Source organism: Eretmochelys imbricata, chromosome 12 (assembly GCF_965152235.1).
Source record: "Eretmochelys imbricata isolate rEreImb1 chromosome 12, rEreImb1.hap1, whole genome shotgun sequence".
NCBI classification, from domain to species: Eukaryota; Metazoa; Chordata; order Testudines; family Cheloniidae; genus Eretmochelys; species Eretmochelys imbricata.
In genome coordinates this window covers 40,401,761-40,424,642 of record NC_135583.1, presented here as the reverse complement: position 1 = coordinate 40,424,642, position 22,882 = coordinate 40,401,761, and the positions used below count along the sequence as shown (strand labels likewise).

Here is a 22,882-nt window from a genome sequence, read left to right as displayed (position 1 = left end):
AGCAACGGAGCTAAGACGTATCATGCGTCTGCCCACCTTTATTCCAATGACGTTCCTGATCTGACAGCCCAGGCCTTGTCGGTTTCATCCAGAACAATTTATCAACTTGGAACCTAATCCTGTAAAGCCTCAATCATTCGATCCATCCCATGGAAGACAATAGGACTATTTGCATGACTGTGGACCACTTTTGTAGACTGGTAAGAGTTTCAGGAGTCTGGTCCTATAAAGGAAGTTGAATCCCCCATTGAAATGCAATGTTTGGGTGCAATACCATAAAGCAGCGTAGGACACAGTTATACTTAAAATCTGTCTTTTATTAAGCCAGAAGTATGCTGAAATGGCTCCTCAGCCAACTCCCCTCTTCCATAAAAAGAGCCGGCAAGACTAGTATTTGGAGGAAAGGGAGCTGCCAGGCATGTCGATGTTCGGATGTGCAAAGGGGGACGTCAGAGGGGACGGGCAGAGCGTGGGGGCCCGGGCTGGGAGGAGTCGCAGGGGAGCTCCCATGCCCCCCGCTGTGTCCCTCCCATGAGGGCAGAGCCGGCAAGAAACGATTCCTACTTCCACCCCTGGCTGTAACCGAGCCCTCGCCCCGCTGTGCCTGCTCTGTCCCCGCCGCCAGCCCAGCGGCCCGGCTCCTCCCCGACCTCCACTCCGGGGCGCCCTCCGTCCCTCTCTACTGCCCACCAAGCCCACCCTGCAGGTGGGGAAACTGAGGCACAGAGCGGAGGGGGGGGAGGCCCAGGCTCCGGGAGCCACGTGGGCTGCCGCCCGCGGGAGGAGGGCTTTGGGAGCGGGGGGGGCCCCCAGGGCAGCCCGAAGCGGCGCGTGAGCCTCGCTCTGGTCATGGGACTCCCCACCCCGCCCGCTATAGCGCCCCCAGCCTGGCTTCGCTCTGGAAAACCCTCCTCCATTTACGCATGCGTCGAGGGGACTGGGGGGTGAGGGGAAACCTCGCGAGAACAAGCGGCGTGATGACGCAACAATCCGGAAGTGTCTGGAGAACCCGGAAGTGGTAGCTGCAGGGGCTGGGTCCAGGATGGACGGTAAGAGACAGAGCCCCGCAGCCGGGGAGCGGAGCGGAGCGCTAGTCCGGGCCCGACCCGCCGGGGGCCTCCTGCTGCCCCCAGGGGACGGGCTGGGACCGGGGCCTGAGCGGGGAGGGGAAGGAGGTCGGGGCTGGGACCGGGGCCTGAGGGGGGAGGGGAAGGAGGTCGGGACCGGGACCGGGGGGAAGGTCAGGGCCTGGTCAGGGGGCTGGGCCCCGGGGGGGGAGGGGAAGGAGGTCAGGGCCGAGTCAGGGGAGTGGGCCCGGGGGGGGGGGAGGGGAAGGAGGTCAGGGCCGAGTCAGGGGAGTGGGCCCGGGGGGGGGGGAGGGGAAGGAGGTCAGGGCCGAGTCAGGGGAGTGGGCCCGGGGGGGGGAGGGGAAGGAGGTCAGGGCCGAGTCAGGGGAGTGGTCCCGGGGGGGGGGAGGGGAAGGAGGTCAGGGCCGAGTCAGGGGAGTGGGCCCGGGGGGGGGGAGGGGAAGGAGGTCAGGGCCGAGTCAGGGGAGTGGGCCCGGGGGGGGGGGAGGGGAAGGAGGTCAGGGCCGAGTCAGGGGAGTGGGCCCGGGGGGGGGGGAGGGGAAGGAGGTCAGGGCCGAGTCAGGGGAGCGGTCCGGGGGGGGGGGGGAGGGGAAGGAGGTCAGGGCCGAGTCAGGGGAGCGGTCCCGGGGGGGGGGGAGGGGAAGGAGGTCAGGGCCGAGTCAGGGGAGTGGTCCCGGGGGGGGGGGAGGGGAAGGAGGTCAGGGCCGAGTCAGGGGAGTGGTCCCGGGGGGGGGGGGAGGGGAAGGAGGTCAGGGCCGAGTCAGGGGAGTGGCCCCGGGGCGGGCGGGGAGGGGAAGGAGGTCAGGGCCGAGTCAGGGGAGTGGGCCCGGGGGGGGGGAGGGGAAGGAGGTCAGGGCCGAGTCAGGGGAGTGGCCCCGGGGGGGGGGGAGGGGAAGGAGGTCAGGGCCGAGTCAGGGGAGTGGGCCCGGGGGGGGGGAGGGGAAGGAGGTCAGGGCCGAGTCAGGGGAGTGGCCCCGGGGGGGGGGGAGGGGAAGGAGGTCAGGGCCGAGTCAGGGGAGTGGCCCCGGGGCGGGCGGGGAGGGGAAGGAGGTCAGGGCCGAGTCAGGGGAGTGGCCCCGGGGCGGGCGGGGAGGGGAAGGAGGTCAGGGCCGAGTCAGGGGAGTGGCCCCGGCGCGGGCGGGGAGGGGAAGGAGGTCAGGGCCGAGTCAGGGGAGTGGGCCCGGCGCGGGCGGGGAGGGGAAGGAGGTCAGGGCCGAGTCAGGGGAGTGGGCCCCGGGGGGGGGAGGGGAAGGAGGTCAGGGCCGAGTCAGGGGAGTGGGCCCCGGGGGGGGGAGGGGAAGGAGGTCAGGGCCGAGTCAGGGGAGTGGGCCCGGGGGGGGGGCGGGGAAGGAGGTCAGGGCCGAGTCAGGGGAGTGGCCCCGGGGCGGGCGGGGAGGGGAAGGAGGTCAGGGCCGAGTCAGGGGAGTGGCCCCGGGGCGGGCGGGGAGGGGAAGGAGGTCAGGGCCGAGTCAGGGGAGTGGGCCCCGGGGGGGGGGAGGGGAAGGAGGTCAGGGCTGAGTCAGGGGAGTGGTCCCGGGGGGGGGGGGAGGGGAAGGAGGTCAGGGCCGAGTCAGGGGAGTGGGCCCGGGGGGGGGGGAGGGGAAGGAGGTCAGGGCCGAGTCAGGGGAGTGGTCCCGGGGGGGGGGAGGGGAAGGAGGTCAGGGCCGAGTCAGGGGAGTGGTCCCGGGGGGGGGGAGGGGAAGGAGGTCAGGGCCGAGTCAGGGGAGTGGGCCCGGGGCGGGCGGGGAGGGGAAGGAGGTCAGGGCCGAGTCAGGGGAGTGGGCCCGGGGCGGGCGGGGAGGGGAAGGAGGTCAGGGCCGAGTCAGGGGAGTGGGCCCGGGGCGGGCGGGGAGGGGAAGGAGGTCAGGGCCGAGTCAGGGGAGTGGGCCCGGGGCGGGCGGGGAGGGGAAGGAGGTCAGGGCCGAGTCAGGGGAGTGGGCCCGGGGCGGGCGGGGAGGGAAAGGAGGTCAGGGCCGAGTCAGGGGAGTGGTCCCGGGGGGGGGGAGGGGAAGGAGGTCAGGGCCGAGTCAGGGGAGTGGGCCCGGGGCGGGCGGGGAGGGGAAGGAGGTCAGGGCCGAGTCAGGGGAGTGGGCCCGGGGCGGGCGGGGAGGGGAAGGAGGTCAGGGCCGAGTCAGGGGAGTGGGCCCGGGGCGGGCGGGGAGGGGAAGGAGGTCAGGGCCGAGTCAGGGGAGTGGGCCCGGGGCGGGCGGGGAGGGGAAGGAGGTCAGGGCCGAGTCAGGGGAGTGGTCCCGGGGGGGGGGGGAGGGGAAGGAGGTCAGGGCCGAGTCAGGGGAGTGGGCCCGGGGCGGGCGGGGAGGGGAAGGAGGTCAGGGCCGAGTCAGGGGAGTGGGCCCGGGGCGGGCGGGGAGGGGAAGGAGGTCAGGGCCGAGTCAGGGGAGTGGGCCCGGGGAGGGCGGGGAGGGGAAGGAGGTCAGGGCCGAGTCAGGGGAGTGGGCCCGGGGCGGGCGGGGAGGGGAAGGAGGTCAGGGCCGAGTCAGGGGAGTGGGCCCGGGGCGGGCGGGGAGGGGAAGGAGGTCAGGGCCGAGTCAGGGGAGTGGGCCCGGGGCGGGCGGGGAGGGGAAGGAGGTCAGGGCCGAGTCAGGGGAGTGGGCCCGGGGCGGGCGGGGAGGGGAAGGAGGTCAGGGCCGAGTCAGGGGAGTGGGCCCGGGGCGGGCGGGGAGGGGAAGGAGGTCAGGGCCGAGTCAGGGGAGTGGGCCCGGGGGGGGGGGGAGGGGAAGGAGGTCAGGGCCGAGTCAGGGGAGTGGGCCCGGGGCGGGCGGGGAGGGGAAGGAGGTCAGGGCCGAGTCAGGGGAGTGGGCCCGGGGCGGGGAAGGAGGTCAGGGCCGAGTCAGGGGAGTGGGCCCGGGGCGGGCGGGGAGGGGAAGGAGGTCAGGGCCGAGTCAGGGGAGTGGGCCCGGGGCGGGCGGGGAGGGGAAGGAGGTCAGGGCCGAGTCAGGGGAGTGGGCCCGGGGCGGGCGGGGAGGGGAAGGAGGTCAGGGCCGAGTCAGGGGAGTGGGCCCGGGGCGGGCGGGGAGGGGAAGGAGGTCAGGGCCGAGTCAGGGGAGTGGGCCCGGGGCGGGCGGGGAGGGGAAGGAGGTCAGGGCCGAGTCAGGGGAGTGGGCCCGGGGCGGGCGGGGAGGGGAAGGAGGTCAGGGCCGAGTCAGGGGAGTGGGCCCGGGGCGGGCGGGGAGGGGAAGGAGGTCAGGGCCGAGTCAGGGGAGTGGGCCCGGGAGGGGGGGAAGGGGAAGGAGGTCAGGGCCGAGTCAGGGGAGTGGGCCCGGGGCGGGCGGGGAGGGGAAGGAGGTCAGGGCCGAGTCAGGGGAGTGGGCCCGGGGCGGGGAAGGAGGTCAGGGCCGAGTCAGGGGAGTGGGCCCGGGGCGGGGAAGGAGGTCAGGGCCGAGTCAGGGGAGTGGGCCCGGGGCGGGGAAGGAGGTCAGGGCCGAGTCAGGGGAGTGGGCCCGGGGCGGGCGGGGAGGGGAAGGAGGTCAGGGCCGAGTCAGGGGAGTGGGCCCGGGGCGGGCGGGGAGGGGAAGGAGGTCAGGGCCGAGTCAGGGGAGTGGGCCCGGGGCGGGCGGGGAGGGGAAGGAGGTCAGGGCCGAGTCAGGGGAGTGGGCCCGGGGCGGGCGGGGAGGGGAAGGAGGTCAGGGCCGAGTCAGGGGAGTGGGCCCGGGAGGGGGGGAAGGGGAAGGAGGTCAGGGCCGAGTCAGGGGAGTGGGCCCGGGGCGGGCGGGGAGGGGAAGGAGGTCAGGGCCGAGTCAGGGGAGTGGGCCCGGGGCGGGGAAGGAGGTCAGGGCCGAGTCAGGGGAGTGGGCCCGGGGCGGGGAAGGAGGTCAGGGCCGAGTCAGGGGAGTGGGCCCGGGGCGGGCGGGGCGGGGAAGGAGGTCAGGGCCGAGTCAGGGGAGTGGGCCCGGGGCGGGCGGGGAGGGGAAGGAGGTCAGGGCCGAGTCAGGGGAGTGGGCCCGGGGCGGGCGGGGAGGGGAAGGAGGTCAGGGCCGAGTCAGGGGAGTGGGCCCGGGGCGGGCGGGGAGGGGAAGGAGGTCAGGGCCGAGTCAGGGGAGTGGGCCCGGGGCGGGCGGGGAGGGGAAGGAGGTCAGGGCCGAGTCAGGGGAGTGGGCCCGGGGCGGGCGGGGAGGGGAAGGAGGTCAGGGCCGAGTCAGGGGAGTGGGCCCGGGGCGGGCGGGGAGGGGAAGGAGGTCAGGGCCGAGTCAGGGGAGTGGGCCCGGGGCGGGCGGGGAGGGGAAGGAGGTCAGGGCCGAGTCAGGGGAGTGGGCCCGGGGCGGGCGGGGAGGGGAAGGAGGTCAGGGCCGAGTCAGGGGAGTGGGCCCGGGGCGGGCGGGGAGGGGAAGGAGGTCAGGGCCGAGTCAGGGGAGTGGGCCCGGGGGGGGGGGGGGGGGGAAGGAGGTCAGGGCCGAGTCAGGGGAGTGGGCCCGGGGCGGGCGGGGAGGGGAAGGAGGTCAGGGCCGAGTCAGGGGAGTGGGCCCCGGGGGGGGGAGAGGGGAAGGAGGTCAGGGCCGAGTCAGGGGAGTGGGACCAGGGCCGGGGGGTGGGAGGGGACGGAGGTCAGGGCTGGGACCGGGGATGGGGAAGGGAAGGAGATAAGGGCGAGGTCAGAGGGCTGTCCTTGGGAATTGGTCGGAGGGGAAGGGGGTCAGAAGTGGGGTGGTGGGGGGTGGTGGCAGCCATTGGGGAGGGGAGAGGGAAATCCGTTGGTGACATCAGGGCACATGATGATGTGACATGGGAGCGGGAGTTCCCTGTGATCCCAGAGTGGGGAGTCCTGGGGGTTACCTCCAGTGGCTCTGCTCAGTCATCCTGGCCAATCGGCTCCTGAGGAGGATGGTGGAGACCCTGTCACGTGTGTGGCACTGGGTAAAGCTGCGGCCGAGAGCCCATGGTACATTGGTTAGGGAGAGAAGAACTCAAGGGTAGCTTGTTTGTTCTTGGCCTTTCTGATTTGTTGAAATAGGTCCAGGTATTTAAGAAAACTAAAAAGTCTTTAGAATCACCCCAAATTCCTGAACTGATCCATTTCCTCTTGCATGAAACTGGCCGGGTGAAGCTGGCTGAGAGTTATTTACATGGATATCTGGGGTGTGCCAAGTTCTGGGTCAAAGGTCACCAGGTAATGGTAATCCGAGAAACCACAGTAACAAGTAACACAGCTATTTCAATAAAAGTCATGAAGTTGCCTTCTGAGGAATCACTTGTTAGTTGCGAGACAGAATGTGGTTTCTATTAGCTCCACTCCAGGATTTAGGTCCTGTGCCTGACGTGTGTCAAATTGAGAGAGAACTGAATAGTGAAGTCACTATCCTGTACCGTGAATGCTGTGATACTTGCCACGTATGGATTAATTTATGGTAGATAATTTTTTCCCATGAATATTTCAGTATCTAACGTTCAGTGAGTCTGTTTATTTCAAAGAGCCGTATCCAAGGGATAATTCACTAGCTTGTATGGCTCCTTCAGTATTCTGAGCCAGTCCCCAGCAGAGCAGTTCAGATAGCACACTGCCTGTTACCCTGGGTGCTCGGGGCCTTTGTTATCAGTGCATATACCTGACCCTCACTGATTGAAATTGAAAGCAGGAGTCAATCCTGTGGGAGTGTCTCCAGTAAAACCCTCCAACAGCCTTTTTAACAAGCTCTCTGAGATGTCTCGTATTCCGTTCTAGGTAGTTTTTTCTTACTGTGTACGATAGTGCAATCCCCACTGGCCTTACAACCACATTTAAAAATCAGAACCAGTGTCATTTGAGCTCAGTTGTAGCCAAATGAGACTCCAGCAGGGTTTGGTCAGCTACGTGTAGACAGGCCTTTAACACAGGAGTTTCTGCTTCTGTGTTCTAGCATGACAGGAGAGGATGGTTTTGCCTAGTGGTTAGAGCACTAGCTGTGACTTGAACCTGAGTCTCCCAAGTCCTTGCTCTGCCACTAGCTTTCTGTGTGCCCTTGGGCATGTCACTTAGTCTCCCCGTGCCTCTGTTCCTTATCTGTACAAGGGGATAATGGCACTGGGTAAAGATTGGGAGGTGCCTACGTACTAGGGTGATGGAGGCCATATGGAGTACCTTAGCTAGGTAGCCTGAGGAGTCTGCAGTGCACAGGCAAAGGCTGAGAGTGCAGTTGAGGCAGCTGAGTGCTGTGGCCTCTGCTTGCCCAGAAAAGACTTTTCTGAACAATCGTGGTGGTGGTATTGGGATGTGCGAGCAGCACAACCTCAGCCTGTCTAGTCCCCTTCAGGCAGAAGGAATGTTGGTGTGATGCTTTGGAGGGGAAACGGGGGGTGTGAACTGGGGAGACTCACCATAGAAGGAAGGTACCTCCTAAAAGCACATTTCCTTGGGTGAAAGATTGTGTGACCTTTATGTTATTGAGTGACAGCGACTCTAAAAACCTGTGATCTGAGTCACCTCCTCTCTTGTTTCAGATACACTCTTCCAGCTGAAGGTGAGTGTGGCCATTACAGGATTTCCTTTCTGCCCCTGCATGGGGATTCACTATTATACACCTCCCAGCATGGGCTGCCCAGCGAGACCTTTTTCAATTGAAAGTGGACAAGCCCAACTGAACTGTTGCTCTAAGACCCTCTTATGGTGGTCTATACAAAACCAAACTTTCTGCCTGGAACAGGCTGCTTAGGAGCCTAGCTGACTACCAGGCCCTGTACTAGTCGGGTGTTTTGTGGGCTCCTCCGACAACTGAAGGCTAGGGTTGATCATCTTTAAGAAGCAGCTACAATGGGTCTAGGTTTATCCCTTGTTTTTAAATTTGGCTTCTCGAATGCTTTCTGCTCCGACCTTCTCTCTCTCACTCGATGGAGAGTTCACTGACTTGGAGAAACCTCTCCCAGAACCTTCCTTCGTACCTTCAACTCCTGTTGCTTTCATTGTGCTGTCTTTCCAAGGCTTTATCTCCTCCTTCCAGTGCTCTCCCTCCAGCAGGGGTGTGATAGTCTCCCAGAGTGCGGGGGCCACTGGGCTTTCTGTCCACGGGGGCTGGGGAGAGGTCAACAGCTACACAAAGATGCCAATATTTAGGGCTGTGGTGGTGAAAGAACAGAAACCGGTGTCTGTTATTTCGGGGGAGGGAGCAGTGCAGAGGTCCCTAGTGATGCTGTGATTTAGACCCTGAAGACATCAGTGATCGTGTTGCAAGCCCTTGACTCTCCTGATGTAAAGGAAGTGGCAGTGCAGCTCGTGATTGCATAAGGTGCTTAATCTCCATTGGTGTGAGCCGCAAATCAGTTAAGTGCATTAGGCTGAATGGGCCCTTCATCTGGTAATTGAATTAAATGTGACAGGAACCTATAGAGCATATTCTCCTGTGCTAATGAAGAGAGGTGGAATATGTATGGTACCAAAAACTACCTCCATTCCTAGAGGGGAGACAAAAATCCCTCCTTCCAGAGCTTTGCCATTATGAAAATCTGTTTCAAATAACAGCTGCAACTCTGCCTCTGCAGTTCCCAGCCTCAACAGGAAGGGGGAGCTATTTATCTAGAGATCACTAACCACCTGTTCTGGAGCCACATAGGCAGTGTAAACGCAGTCCAGAATTGTCATGCATGGCAGGGGACGTGACGGAAAGACTATGCCAAGTCCAAAGCAAACTCCTTCCCTTCACTCCCCTCAAGCACCAATCAGTCCCTTTCACTCACCTCTGAAAAAGCCTTGAAAAGTGAGCCTGTGAGCATGCCCTGAAGGTCTCTGAACCCAGGCTAAGGAGTATGTTCCAGACGCTTCATTGAGAGCCCCCAGGTCCCTGCCTCTTAAACCAGGGGGCTGAAATCTCAGGTGCCTCCGCTGCTCGCTACGGCTTTGTATTGCGCAGCAGGAGAGAGAGGACAGTGTGCTTTAGCCTGTACCATGCCACAGGTACTACCTGCCTGGCCAAGGAAGCCAGGCCTTCCTTCAGAGCGTTCCAGCTCTGCTCCATCAGTCAGCCAAAGGGGCTACTGCAGCTCACTGAGTCCCTTTCCTCTTGTGGCCTCTGCTATATCCCCAGACACGTCCATAACTATGGCACCTGCCCAGCCAGTCTCACTGCGTTTTAGGGTTGTATAAAGGACAAGCCAGCCCGCAAAGGCAGCTGAGGCAGTGGCAGCAGACAATGCGGGCACCGTACACACGCTTTGCTAGGACAGCCTGTGGGCTTTTGTGAGAGTTGTGGGAGCCTCTGATTGTGTTAATGTTTGCCCCTTTCACGGCTGAGCACCGAAGTCTGTTTCTCTTAGTTCACAGCAAAGCAGCTGGAGAAGCTAGCCAAGAAGGCCGAGAAGGACTCGAAGACTGAGCAAGCCAAGGTCAAGAAGGTAGGCCAGTGCTGCTGAACTCTCTGGAGGTGGTGGAACTCCCTGGTGGAGATGAAAGTAACACACACAGACCATCTCTGAGCGCTAGGTGTCTTTTCAGCCATCACGCCCTTGAGCCTGTGCCGTCAATCCCTGGCTCTGTACCAGAGGGATTAACCCAAGGAATTATAGTAGATTCCACTTAGTAGCACCTGGATATTAACAGCTTCTGGTTAATGGCAGCGCTTGGCTGGGAGCCATCGCTGCCCCGTTGACTTTAATGTTAATGGGTTTGGATATTGGCAACGGGATGGCGCCTATTAACAGCAGCATTTGGAAGAAAGGCCCCGGCTGCAGGCAGGTGCGTAGGCCTATAGCCCGGGAAGGGAGTGCTGGGACGTGCCTTCCCTAACTGCAGCCTCCAAACCTGCCTGCGCAGGGGGCCCACACAGGAAGTAAGGGGCTGTGGGCCAGGCAGTAGTGGGGAGGGGGGCTGCCGCCTGGATGCTGGAGCTGCACCATACCACTCCCGGCTCTCTGGGCTGCATCCTGCCTGGGAGCTGCACCCAGGCAAGGAAGCACTGGGATGTGCTGAGCCCCAGTCCCCGAAGAACACAGGGAGAGATACCGTGTGGCTCTGTGGGGCCCTAACGCCCCCACTCTCCATAGAAAGCCCCAGCATCTGGGCTGCAGCCATGCTCCATGCTGCTGTCTGGCCTGAAGGCAGGTTTGCTGGGCTGCAGTCAGGGAAGGCATGAACCAGTGCTGGCTACCCTGGCTGCAGCCCTGCAAACCTGCCTTTTGCTGGTTGGCAGCTGCCAGATAACAGCAAGCGAGGGGTTGCTAATAAGCAGAATCTAATGTCCTGCATTCTCTGACCTGTCTATGTACTGCTGAGATCCAAGCAAGCGCGTTCTCCCCCTGCATCTCTGATTGACGTTCCAGGCGCAATAAGCCATCCTGAAATCCCCAAATCTCCTAGCCTCAACCCGAATCCTGTGTATCCTAGGGTGTTTGACTGCCACTGGCTCCACTAATCCTGATCCAAGCAAACACCAAATTCTGCATGACATCCCTTGGGTGGAAATGGAAGACATTTGTTTCTGATGTGTGAAGCAAAATGGATTCCTCCTGCAAATCTTTTCCCTTCCATGTTCCAGGCCCTCCAGCAGAAGAACGTAGAATGTGCTCGTGTCTATGCAGAGAATGCAATCCGGAAGAAGAACGAAGGGTTAAACTGGCTTCGGATGGCTTCCCGAGTGGATGCAGTGTCCTCCAAGGTCCAGACAGCAGTGACCATGAAAGGGGTAAGAGGCTTTGTCGTCTCAGGTGTATCCCTGGAGGGACAGGAGCTGTTTCCTGTCCTTGTACAGATAGAGGCTATTGGCCCGTCCCTCCCTTCTCCTGCTGACATTCCTCTCGTCTTTTGTAACTTGGTTAGAATTGGGCTTTAGTGTTGGCAGGCGCTGTGACACCTCCCACTCCCAAACTGGGATTTGGTCAGGGCCCGGAGCTAGACTGGGCATTAGCAGAGACTGCCACAGCTGCTGAAATGCCAGTGTGTGTGTGTGATTGCCTTGTGATGTGGCCAATATGTTTCACTGGGGGACCAGAAATGAGCCCCTCAAACTTGCTTCATTTGTGGCTTCATCCATATTTGAGCCCAAGTCTGCAGGCTTGGAAGGTGTGTGCCTGAAATCACTCCCCTGCCTTAGCCATGTGTCCATGCATGCTTGTGTGCAGGGGACTGGGGGTTAGAGTTCTTTTCTGCAAGGTACTGAGCACCCTCAAGTCCTTTTGATTTTGCTGGGAGCTGAGGCCGCTTGTCCCCTCTTCAGATTATGTCTGGAATCTCTCGTCACTGTGAGTCACGTGACCAACACTGGAGTCCCACCTGGACTTATGTGGCCCAGCTTAGAGAGAGGATGGGCAGCAAGAACAGCCCCTGAAGCACATTGTGCCTGGTGGGCTGGAGCACCTGTCTTCACGGTGTTTGTACTAATGTTTGGAGTAACATTTCTGTTCTCCAAAGTGTTCAGTGGAGAAGTAGCATGAGGATGCGCTAAAAATGCATGAAGCCCCTGCATAGAAGAGCTCATGGGCACGGTTACTATTTTCATGTGAGTGTCATGGTGAAGTTGCCTCTGTACTATTGAAGGGCAGATTTCCATGGTCGTATATGAAAACGATGCGTGTGTATCGTTTGTGTGTGCAGTAGATGCCAGGTGCGATTCCGATGTGCACAGTGACAGCTAGAAGGCTAGCAGATCACTTGCATGTGCATTTTCAGGAATCGTGTAGACGGTTGCATATGCACAGTTCTAAAACGTCGGGGCCAATCTGAGCTGAGAGTCCCTGCTATTCACAGCAGGACGTTGCTGCCCTGTGCAGACTGAGGCTGCACAGTAGTGGAAATGCCAGTAACACTGAATTCCTTTTGGCCAGGCTCGGCTCCCACTCTGAACTGGGACATCTGTGTTGACTTTGTTTGGTGTGTATATTTTCCAACCTCCTGTTACAGGTGACTAAAAATATGGCTCAAGTGACCAAGGCCTTGGACAAAGCTCTGAGCTCCATGGACCTGCAGAAGGTCTCGGCAGTGATGGATAAATTTGAGCATCAGGTTCAGAACTTGGATGTTCACACTTCGGTAAGTGCTGTGCACGCACTAGCCGGGGGGCAGACTGCTGGGCAGTGGGAAGAATTGTACTCGTTGGCATGTATGTACTCTTGGAGGCTGCGGGGTGGAGCGGAGAGAACCATGAGTATCATGGGCTCAGACACAAGCATCCCGTTTGTGAGGCCCTTCCCGGGCTCCCAGATGCGGTCTTTGGATTAATGGCTCAGTTGTTTCCAGAGCTCTGGTCTATAGAGCTCATCAAGGAAGATCAGGGTTCTCTTGGGTTAGGAGCTGCATGTAGAGAATCTCTATCCCAAAGAGTTCACGATCAAAGTAGGCAGACATACAGAGGAAGGGTGCGGAAAGTCTTGTCCCCATGGCATATTCTTGGGGGAATTCTGTGCCAAAAAAAATAAAAATTCTGCACACACTATTTTAAATTTTGAAAAATTCTGCTTATTTTATTTGTCAAAATAACACAACATAATCACGCTACTTTCAGTTATTTTGGTAATTTATTTCAAAATACACATCAGCAAGTATGTCTGTAACAATGCAGACAACAAAAAAGATTCAGGAAATGGTTTTTGACAATTAGATTTCTCCCTAGGCATATTAATACAGAACATTCAGTAATAATTCATTTAAACCACAATACAGAAACGTATTTCCTGCACCCCTCAGAAGCAGTGGAAAGGGTTGGGGGAGTCAGGGTAATGGAGGAGATGTGGGAGAAGGAAGCAATTGCTGGGAAGAAGCCTGATAGCGAATCTGAACAATTGTTCCGTGTGGGTAGGAGAAGTATGGAACAGGGTGTTTTGGGGGGCAAGGGATTGTTAGGGAGTTGGGGGAACCTCCCCTGTGCAGACCCTGGCTCACCCCTAGCCTCTCATTCAGTCAGGCACATCTGCCCATCCCCATGTGGACCTGCACCCCCATTCCCATTCAGCTCCGGCTCAGTGCTGTTACCCCACTAGCACCTTCTGAGCCACAGCCTGTGACGCCTCCCCAGCAGCCCTGTGTGCCGCACGCTGTCCATCGCCCCCATGCCCCCTCAGCAGGCCCTGTGGGCAGGGAACCGTGAGGAAAGCAGCCTCTTCTCCTCCCTCTCCATGGCTGGCTGCTCCGGCGGTCAGCCGGCCTCCCTCTTTTCTGGTGCCACAGCACTCCCTGGTGGGTGAAAGTTGTAACTGCAGTGCCTCCCTGGTAGAATCCATTTTCTGCGGAGAAAAAAATCAGCAGAGGACATGGATTCTGCATGTGCACAGCGGGGCAGAATTCCCCCAGGAGTAATGGTACAGACAAGGAACTAGGGGACTTGCCCGAGGTCACACGGGGAGTCTGTCCAAGCTAGGAACTGAACCCAGAGCTCTTGAGTCACAGGCCAGTGCCTCAGCCACAGGCCAGTCCATCCTTCTCATGGTGATGGTTGCTGGCTTGTTTGGTTTCCCCGCTCTCCCCAGTATGCTTAAGGGGCTGGGCCACATGAGTAATTGTAGCGCACGCTCTGTTCTGCCTACCTTTGATCTGACCAGTCTGGACGCAGTCTAGTACGTCCCATGCTCCCAAGGAGAGCCGGCCTTGAGCTCATTCTTGAATATTGCCTTGACCCTGGATGGGCAGTGTGTCTAACCAGGAGAAGAGAGCTGCCCCTGACGGCAAGGAAAAGCCCCTGTGCAAGTGTCTGACTATGTCTACGGTATCTGAAGGCTTCACTGAGAACCTGAGACAGGGTGGGGGCTAATGTGGACATAACGCTTCATATGGCTGTGTGCTGTCAGGTGCTGGGTGGTACACTGATGTCTACGGGCCTCAGGATCTCTCTGGCTCCAGCCCGTTGTCCTGTCCTATGACCTAGCTGTCTGGCTGACAAGGATGTGGAGAGCCCTCTGGGGAGGGGAGTAGTGGGCCAAACTCAAGATCTGTAACTGGCTCCTATGGGCAAGAACGTGGTCTGGGTGGGTTCTTCAATGGAGCCAGATGGTGGCTTGGCTTCAGATACTGACTCTGCCCATGGTAGGTGATGGAGGACTCCATGAGCTCTGCTACCACCCTGACCACGCCGCAGGAGCAGGTGGACAGCCTCATCGTGCAGATTGCCGAAGAGAATGGCTTGGAGATCATGGACCAACTCAACCAGCTCCCCGAGGGGGCTTCGTCAGTGGGGGAGAGCTCTGTCCGCACCCAGGAAGACCAGCTGTCCCGAAGGTTCTTTCTCTTCCCCTTTTTCTCCCCCACGTCCCTTGGTGTGATTGTGTCCCTGGGCTTCGTGTTCCTGGCAGCTTGAACTGCCCCCAGGCAGCTCTTTCACAGCTCGTACGGGGGTGGTTCAGGCTGAAGGGATGGCTGGGAGGGAAGCCAGCTGTTGGGGCAACCTCTGGGCTCTCGTGTCCCCATGCATGGTGGAGCCTCGCAAAGCTCCAGAGGAGCCACCTACAGGCAGCGTACCTTGTCGTGCGCCACGGAGGAGAGGGGCCTCCTGATTCTACTAGCGCTGGGGCACGTGTTGCTTGCTCAGCTCAGTATCCAGCTGGTGGGAGTTCTCCTGGCCCGTGCTTGCCTCATGCAGCTGATGCTGTTCTGGGCATGCTTGGCACTGACCTTCAAACAGGCTCTTTCTCTGGAACCTCTGCAGAAGAGGGTTGAGGCTGCCTCCTATTGCTGGTGAGCTCCTCTTCCACCTCCCCATCCCTGCAGCTCTGCATGCAGTTACCGTGAGAGGGCCCCTCCAAGGACATAGCCCTGCAGTTGCTGGCTGTACAGAGCTCCCTTGACCCACCCCCCCCTTTCCCAGAAGTCATTGCACAGCTGCCAGACTTTCTCCAGGTTCTCTCGCTTCGGGTTGTCTGAAGCACGGAGAGGAGCGGTGGGTCTGGTGTGAGCTGAGGGGTGTCCTCAGGGTGGGAGGCATTCTGCAGACCCGGAGAAATGGAGACCCTTGCCTGGCTGCATCGTGTGGTGCGGATGAAAGGTGGCTGTTGCTGAAGATGTCTGATTGTCACGCCACACGCACACAAGATGGCGCGGCCCGGGCTCCAGGGCTTTGCGATGGAGGGAGATGCTGTTCTTTCTCCTCGCTCATGGGGCCATCAGATTATGAGATGACAAATGGAGCATCCAGCCTTTCCTTAAACTCCCTCTGCGCTCTAAGCGCTATTCCCGGCCGTCCCCAGGAACTAGCCCAATTGCTTCCACGCGCAGCCCTGCCTGATGCTCAGGTCAGAGTTCAGACTGGGCCACCCGTGTGCTGCAGGGAGTCGTGGTGCTTGTGCTGAGCCCAGGGCCCCTTTGGGCTCCAGCGGCACCACGCTCTTCCCTTCCTGGCCGGCGGCGTCGCGTGGCTGTGCTGTTCAAACAGCCGTGTTTCGCTGCTGGGGCCCGCTCTGGCCTGAGTGCAGGAAATGCATTGGCAGTGTTGGGACGGAAGGTGCTCGTAACGCACCTGCTAGAACGTAAATGGTTATCTGTGCTCCGGGGGAGACGTCTCGTCCCTGCAAACCGCTTCCTCCTCAAGTCAGACTCCTTCCATCACTGGGCGTAGTGCCCCCAGCCTTGCCCAGTTCTCCAGAGAGCTCCCCCTGTGCTCTCTGGGTTCACCTGGAAGCAGCTCCCAGTGTTTCATGCTCCCCTTTGACTCTCTTGTGCTGTTTCTTCCAGATTGGCTGCCTTGCGGAATTAAAGTCTCCCATTGTTCTGGAGGATTGCTATTCCCCTACTGATCATGCATCGAGTGGGGAGACGGGGGAGACCCCCCCAAAACCTCCCACTCCATCCTTTCTCTGGCCTTCTGCTAGCAAAACCAGACCCAACCAGCCAGTCACTCCTTCAGCTGCCTGTTGCTCTGTGGTGGACTCTCTTTGGTCTTTTTCGATGATGACTACTTCCTGAAGAGGCAGCAGGAAGAGATGTTGGAGGGAGGTTTGCTGAGTGAGCGTGACCTTGCTCTGGGTTTTGGCGGCAGGGTGTTCAGGGCTCTTGTCTTTAAAGCAATGCTACTGCTCCCGCTCTGCATCCTGGGCCTCTAGGGGGAGTGAAGATGCTGCTTTGATTCTAACACTACATGGAGATCTTGTTGAAAGGGGAAGTGCATGTTCTGATGGGACACTGGGGGCCTGACCATCTCCGGCTGGCTGTATGTCTAGCAGATGTGTAGTGCGTCTTCATCTCCACATCCTGTACGTTGCCTCTCTTAGCCACTGTGTGCTTTGCTGTGGGTGACCCTCTACTAACAGCTTGCAGCAGGTAGTGCCACAGATCCTTCCCATTTCCATCCAAGCCCCGTTCTTCCCCACTGCCTCTTGTAGCAGGGGGGAAGGGATGCCCGGCTGGGGTGTACGTATGCATTGGTAGCATTTCATGGGCGAGGCAGCTGCCTTGGATGAAAGGCGCAAATCTGTGTAATGGCATCTCTTACTCTAACATCCATATTCCCAGTTATCGGCTCGTCCCTGGTGCAGCGCAGCATTGAGATGATAGGGAGCCCAGTGGTGATGCCCAGTGCGCAGGGATCTCGCTTTGCCAACTCTTAGCCCTTGTGCTGCTTGTCACGTTGCCCGCCCTGGATTTTCTCACCGTTAAGTGACCTTTGAGAAGTTTGCCTCCACAACCACACGCTGTGACCCCTGAGATCTGGCCAGGCGAGATGGGATTCTTCATGCACGCCACCCCAGGGGTGAAGCTGGCCTGAGCTGCTCCAGCCCGGCAGCGTTCAAGGGGCAGCGCTGTCTGCTGGGAACTGGTCTGTCTGCAAGCTCTCTCACTGGCAGCACTGCAGCAGAGCACATGTCCAGACCCTCCTGTGAATGGTGAGGATGTCTGCACTGTCCTAAATACCTCGGTTGCCTTTACCTCTTGGGTCTCTTCCCCCCACTCCCTTCCTCAGGGCTGACACTGACAAGATGCCCCAGCTCCACTGATGACTGAGTGTAAGCTCATCACCTTTAACCCGGTTCCACACTGCAGGGCCGGGAGCCAGGCTGAGAGGGAAGGATCAGCCCCCCCACTTCCCTCAGCCCCAGGCATGAGAGCTTTTGGAGGCGTATGGTGTCACTTCTCACACTCAGCCTTTTCAGCCCAGCTCCCTGTAATGGTGGGAGACAGCACTGGACTGGGGGCGTGGGAGGTAGCGAGGGGAGATCTGAGCCCAGCTTGCTGCTAGGTGGGAGGGGAACTGAGCCAGGCTCCCATTCATTAGCATTTTAACCCCATCCCTGCTGGCTCCACACTAGCTGCCATGTGCCGGGAGTCTGGTGCCGCTGTGCCGGAATCAGTGCAGAGCGCATCTGGCATACCCAGCAACATGGCACGTGTTTGGCAGCAACGACAGTCAGGAGTGGTTACTGTGATGAACAGCCCTGGGGCTGGATTGCTGGTTTCACAAGGAGGGCTGGCTCACAATTCTTTAACTGTCTCTAAGTGTTAAGTGTCTAGTAGCTTCTCGCAGATGTGCTAAGGGACCTGCTTCCCTTTGGCTAGGGGGCAAGAAATCCCCACTTTGGGGAGCAGGGGAGGCAGATGGCATCAGACACAATCCCCATCACCCTCGCCCCTGAGAGTGTCGGGTGCAGCCTGGTGCCTGAGAGTGGCTGGCCTTGCCACTCCCAGTGCAGACAGCAGGTTGCTGGGGTACGGAGTACAGGAGAAGTCAGCAGCCTGGGGGTTCTGCAGCACTTGCGTGTGGACACACTTCGACATCTCTCGATATTTTCCCTCCGAGTCTCGTGGCCTTGGAAGATGCATGTTCGCCTCCCTATTGCGATTACCCCGAGCTGGGCTGTTTGAGTCCAGTTGTGGCCGCCCCCCCCCCAGTGACAGAGGAGATGCAGACCCCTTTCCCAGTCTGAGGAGGAACTGTAGGCGAGCCCAGGGGCTTTGTTTCTAATCCTGGCAGAGTCCCTGACCGGGTGTTTGGTCTCTGTGCCTCAGTCAGACCCAGCTGGGTAAAACGCAGGAGCCCCCCTAAAAATCTGAGCAGAGCTTTCCAGGGCAACCCCATGGGGGGCATTTAACTGGGCTTGCAGGGCAGCCTGACCTGGGGCAGCTGTGAACGTCTTGTTCCACCCAGCTGGGATGTTTGCAGGAGGCACAGTGAGCAATAGCCCTAATTTCCCCCTTCCTCCCCAGGCTCCTACCTTGTGGAAATGGCGTAACCGTGCCCAGCTCCTCACACCTACCAGGAGAGAGATCAGCAGAAGGGGTCTGTAAACAGGTGGGCCCGGCCTTTGCCCTGGGGAGGAGACCCTGCCCTCTGTAAATGGGCCTTTTCTTTCCGTGTGGTGCTGTCTGTGTGGTTTTACAACACTGCTTTCCCTTGCTGGTTTTGAAATGAACGCTGTAAATTCCACTCTGCTGTTTTAAATAAAGGAACTGTCCCTGCAAATCCACCTGTCTGCGTTCCAGGGAGCACCGCTTCTGCCCAGGGCTCTGCCGAGATGTGGAGCCATCAGGGCAGAGGCGGGAAGCGGCCTGGGTAGGAGAAGCAAATGGCCTGTGCTGGTCTCGGGGCTCTGCTGCTGGGTTCTGGAGGGACCGGCACTGGCCTGTCTCAGCCTGACACAGTGGCTCGGGGAGGGAATCCACTAGCCCTGCCTCTCCATGGGCTCTTGTCAGGCTGCTCCTGCTCCTTGTGTGATGTAGAGCTTTCCGGTCCTGCCCCCCCCCTCCCCCCTCTTCTTTTGACACTAGATTTATCTGGCTTGGACTCTACTTAAAAATGGGCTTGGCTGAAGAGTCGTGCCCTGGCCCCAGCACTGGACCGGGGGGAGCCCTAACCTATCTTCTCCAGCTCCGATTTCTGGGACCGTTACACCTGCACGAAGGATCCAGGCAGCCCCTGTCCTCTAGCACCCTGCCGTGGGTGGAGCCTCCCCACCATGCCTTGCTCCTCTGAGGCCGTGTAGTGGGTGCTGTACTCCGCTGTACCACGCCGGGGAGCCCTCTGCTAAGCAATGTGCCTCTCCCACTGCTGGCTACAGATCCCAGGAGGCTGCATGCTGCAAATTCTTCACTTCTTCCTCTTAAATAGCAGAACTGATCCTCGCAACCTGTTACATCAAACTCTCTGCTGCAGCATCGCTTTGGAAAACACAGGCACTTGAGCCTTGAGGGATGTTTATCAAGATCACTGTCTCGCAGGCATAAAACGTACCTCTGGGCTGAGTGGCCGAGGGCTGGCTTGGTATCAGCAAGTGTTGGGTCAGTTCTGAGAGAACTTTTCCTTGGGCCCCTGCTGGACAGGGCCTGTGCAGACAGTCCCTTATCTGGCTTGTAATCAAGAGCAGGCGCTGCCGGCTTTTTCCACTGATCTTTTAGCTGCTTCGGTTCCTTGAAGCAGCTCATGGGACTAGCTCTTTGTTCCTTGTTACCCTCAGGTCTGGCTGGTGGAAAATCTGGGGGACAATTTCCTGGTGCAAGTGCTGGAGGAACCAACTAGGGGCAGAGCTCTTCTTGACCTGCTGCTCACAAACTGGGAAGAATTAGTAGGGGAAGCAAAAGTGGATGGGAACCTGGGAGGCAGTGACCATGAAATGGTCGAGTTCAGGATCCTAACACAAGGAAGAAAGGAGAGCAGCAGAATACAGACCCTGGACTTCAGAAAAGCAGACTTTGACTCCCTCAGGGAACTGATGGGCAAGATCCCCTGGCAGAATAACATGAGGGGGAAAGGAGTCCAGGAGAGCTGGCTGTATTTTAAAGAATCCTTATTGAGGTTACAGGGACAAACCATCCAGATGTGTAGAAAGAATAGTAAATATGGCAGGCGACCAGCTTGGCTTAACAGTGAAATCCTTGCTGATCTTAAACACAAAAAAGAAGCTTACAAGAAGTGGAAGATTGGACAAATGACCAGGGAAGAGTATAAAAATATTGCTCGGGCATGCAGGAGTGAAATCAGGAAGGCCAAATCACACCTGGAGTTGCAGCTAGCAAGAGATGTTAAGAGTAACAAGAAGGGTTTCTTCAGGTATGTTGGCAACAAGAAGAAAGTCAAGGAAAGTGTGGGCCCCTTACTGAATGAGGGAGGCAACCTTGTGACAGAGGGTGTGGAAAAAGCTAATGTACTCAATGCTTTTTTTGCCTCTGTCTTCATGAACAAGGTCAGCTCCCAGACTACTGCACTGGGCAGCACAGTGTGGGGAGGAGGTGACCAGCCCTCTGTGGAGAAAGAAGTGGTTCAGGACTATTTAGAAATGCTGGATGAGCACAAGTCCATGGGGCTGGATGTGTTGCATCTGAGAGTGCTAAAGGAGTTGGCGAATGTGATTGCAGAGCCATTGGCCATTATCTCTGAAAACTCATCGGGGGAGGTCCCAGATGACTGGAAAAAGGCTAATGTAGTGCCCATCTTTAAAAAAGGGAAGAAGGAGGATCCTGGGAACTACAGGCCAGTAAGCCTCACCTCAGTCCCTGGAAAAATCATGGAGCAGGTGCTGAAGGAATCAATTCTGAAGCACTTAGAGCAGAGGAAAGTGATCAGGAACAGTCAGCATAGATTCACCAAGGGCAAGTCATGCCTGACTAATCTAATTGTCTTCTATGATGAGATAACTGGTTCTGTGGATGAAGGGAAAGCAGTGGATGTGTTGTTCCTTGACTTTAGCAAAGCTTTTGACACAGTCTCCCACAGTATTCTTGCCAGCAAGTTAAAGAAGTATGGGCTGGATGAATGGACTATAAGGTGGATAGAAAGCTGGCTAGATTGTCGGGCTCAACGGGTAGTGATCAATGGCTCTATGTCTAGTTGGCAGCCGGTATCAAGTGGAGTGCCCCAGGCGTCGGTCCTGGGGCTGGTTTTGTTCAATATCTTCATAAATGGTCTGGAGGATGGTGTGGATTGCACCCTCAGCAAGTTTGCAGATGACACTAAACTGGGAGGAGTGGTAGATACACTGGAGGGCCGGGATAGGATACAGAGGGACCTAGACAAATTGGAGGATTGGGCCAAAAGAAATCTGATGAGGTTCAACAAGGACAAGTGCAGAGTCCTGCACTTAGGACGGAAGAATCCAATGCACCGCTACAGACTAGGGACCGAATGGCTCGGCAGCAGTTCTGCAGAAAAGGACCTAGGGGTTACAGTGGACAAGAAGCTGGATATGAGTCAACAGTGTGCCCTTGTTGCCAAGAAGGCCAATGGCATTTTGGGATGTATAAGTAGGGGCATTGCCAGCAGATCGAGGGACATGATCGTTTCCCTCTATTCGACATTGGTGAGGCCTCATCTGGAGTACTGTGTCCAGTTTTGGGCCCCACACTACAAGAAGGATGTGGAAAAATTGGAAAGAGTCCAGCGGAGGGCAACAAAAATGATTAGGGGTCTGGAACACATGACTTATGAGGAGAGGCTGAGGGAACTGGGGATGTTTAGTCTTCAGAAGAGAAGAATGAGGCGGGATTTGATAGCTGCTTTCAACTACCTGAAAGGGGGTTCCAAAGAGGATGGCTCTAGACTGTTCTCAGTGGTAGCAGATGACAGAACAAGGAGTAATGGTCTCAAGTTGCAGTGGGGGAGGTTTAGATTGGATATTAGGAAAAACTTTTTCACTAGGAGGGTGGTGAAACACTGGAATGCGTTACCTAGGGAGGTGGTGGAATCTCCTTCCCTAGAAGTTTTTAAGGTCAGGCTTGACACAGCCCTGGCTGGGATGATTTAGTCGGGGATCGGTCCTGCTTTGAGCAGGGGGTTGGACTAGATGACCTCCTGAGGTCCCTTCCAACCCTGATATTCTATGATTCTATGGTGCCCAGAGCCAATTCCCCAGCCCCTTTCACCCAGCCCCACATACGGGGGTTTGCAATGCAGAGAACTCTCTAGGACAGCAAAGCTGCAGATGAGCAACTACTGGCTCATCAATAACCCAGCAAGTTCTAGTGTCCACCAGGGCAGGGAACAAGCCTCCCCCTGGCGGGGAGCACCAGCTCTGCCACCTCTGCAGGAGGCACGAAGAGTCAGCCCAAGGGGCCGTCAAACCAACTCAAGGGCCAAATCCTGCATCAGTAGGAGTTGGTGCCTTCAGGTCCGAGTACACGCAGCATGGAGCAGCTGAGGGCATCCCTTCATGGGAGGACGGCCGGGGACGCTGGCACTGCTATGGCTCATGCGGGTCCCTGCTCTGCAGATACTGGAGGGCTCCAGGCCTCAGCTCTAGCATTCTGGCCCCTCTCACCAGCGCTCACGCCAGGGGAATACTAACCCTGTGTTGTGCCGGGTTTCCAGCCCTCACCCCTCTTCCCAGAAGCGGTTTGCTCCCTGCTGGCTCATCGCATGGCCCAGGCACTTGGTGAAAGCACCAGCATGGATTCCGGGGGAGGTGGGTGAACTTTGAGCCTGACTCACTTAACCCGTTTAGCCCCTGACCCAGGCTGGGTTTGAATAGGGGATGAAAGGGCAACTATCCGGTCAGCTGGCTCCTGAGCCTGCCACTCCCCCATCTTGCAGCTGGGGTAGAAGCCTCCAGTGCCTGTCTCCCTGGAGGGAAGGGGCCTGGCTGGGAGGCCTGGTACGGGATAGCCAGAGCTCAGGAGCGCTATGTATCCTTGCCAGTTTCGCTGGAAGATGGGGGCTCTGTGCCGCAGCCAACTTGCAAATGCAACAGGAAGAGAGCTTGCTTTTGCAGGCCTGTTTACCAGGTGCCTGCTGCCGCCTCCGCTGTAAAGACAGGCTGTTCTTTGAATGTTAGAGGAAATTGCTAACAGGATGATTGATTGGCCAGCTAATTAGCTAATGATTAACGTCTGCACAGTGCCTTCACCATGTAAAGGCTGCCACAGATCCCCACTGCTCCGCACTTTTTGCTGGTCCCTGGCGTGGGCACACGGGGCAGCTGCTCCTCTCCCACCCCAGCCTTCTAGCCCCTGAGCTTCGTCTCGGAAAGAACCTAGT

At 58.5% G+C, this 22,882-nt stretch overlaps 1 protein-coding gene across 2 annotated transcripts; it reads left to right on the top strand.

The window, feature by feature from the left end:
• Positions 1-935: 935 nt before the first annotated feature.
• Positions 936-18,379, top strand: CHMP1A (charged multivesicular body protein 1A). Of its 2 annotated transcripts, XR_013347655.1 has the most exons (8): positions 936-1,049; positions 7,518-7,537; positions 9,324-9,401; positions 10,541-10,687; positions 11,902-12,030; positions 14,021-14,208; positions 15,658-16,175; positions 18,124-18,379. XR_013347655.1 is itself a non-coding variant. In XM_077831054.1 (7 exons), the coding sequence occupies exons 1-7, from the start codon at positions 1,043-1,045 to the stop codon at positions 15,677-15,679; spliced, it is 591 nt and encodes a 196-aa protein (XP_077687180.1). In that variant the 5' UTR covers positions 936-1,042; the 3' UTR covers positions 15,680-18,379. The 2 variants fall into 2 exon arrangements, 1 of the variants encoding a protein (XP_077687180.1); XM_077831054.1 differs by having other exon boundaries at positions 15,658-18,379.
• Positions 18,380-22,882: the final 4,503 nt, after the last annotated feature.

What these genes read in the sequence shown, in the direction of transcription:
- CHMP1A (XM_077831054.1), top strand. An exon ending in ATACACTCTTCCAGCTGAAG is followed by an intron (nt 7,538 to 9,323) that starts GTGAGTGTGGCC and finishes TGTTTCTCTTAG; the next exon opens with TTCACAGCAAAGCAGCTGGA. An exon ending in CAGCAGTGACCATGAAAGGG is followed by an intron (nt 10,688 to 11,901) that starts GTAAGAGGCTTT and finishes CTCCTGTTACAG; the next exon opens with GTGACTAAAAATATGGCTCA.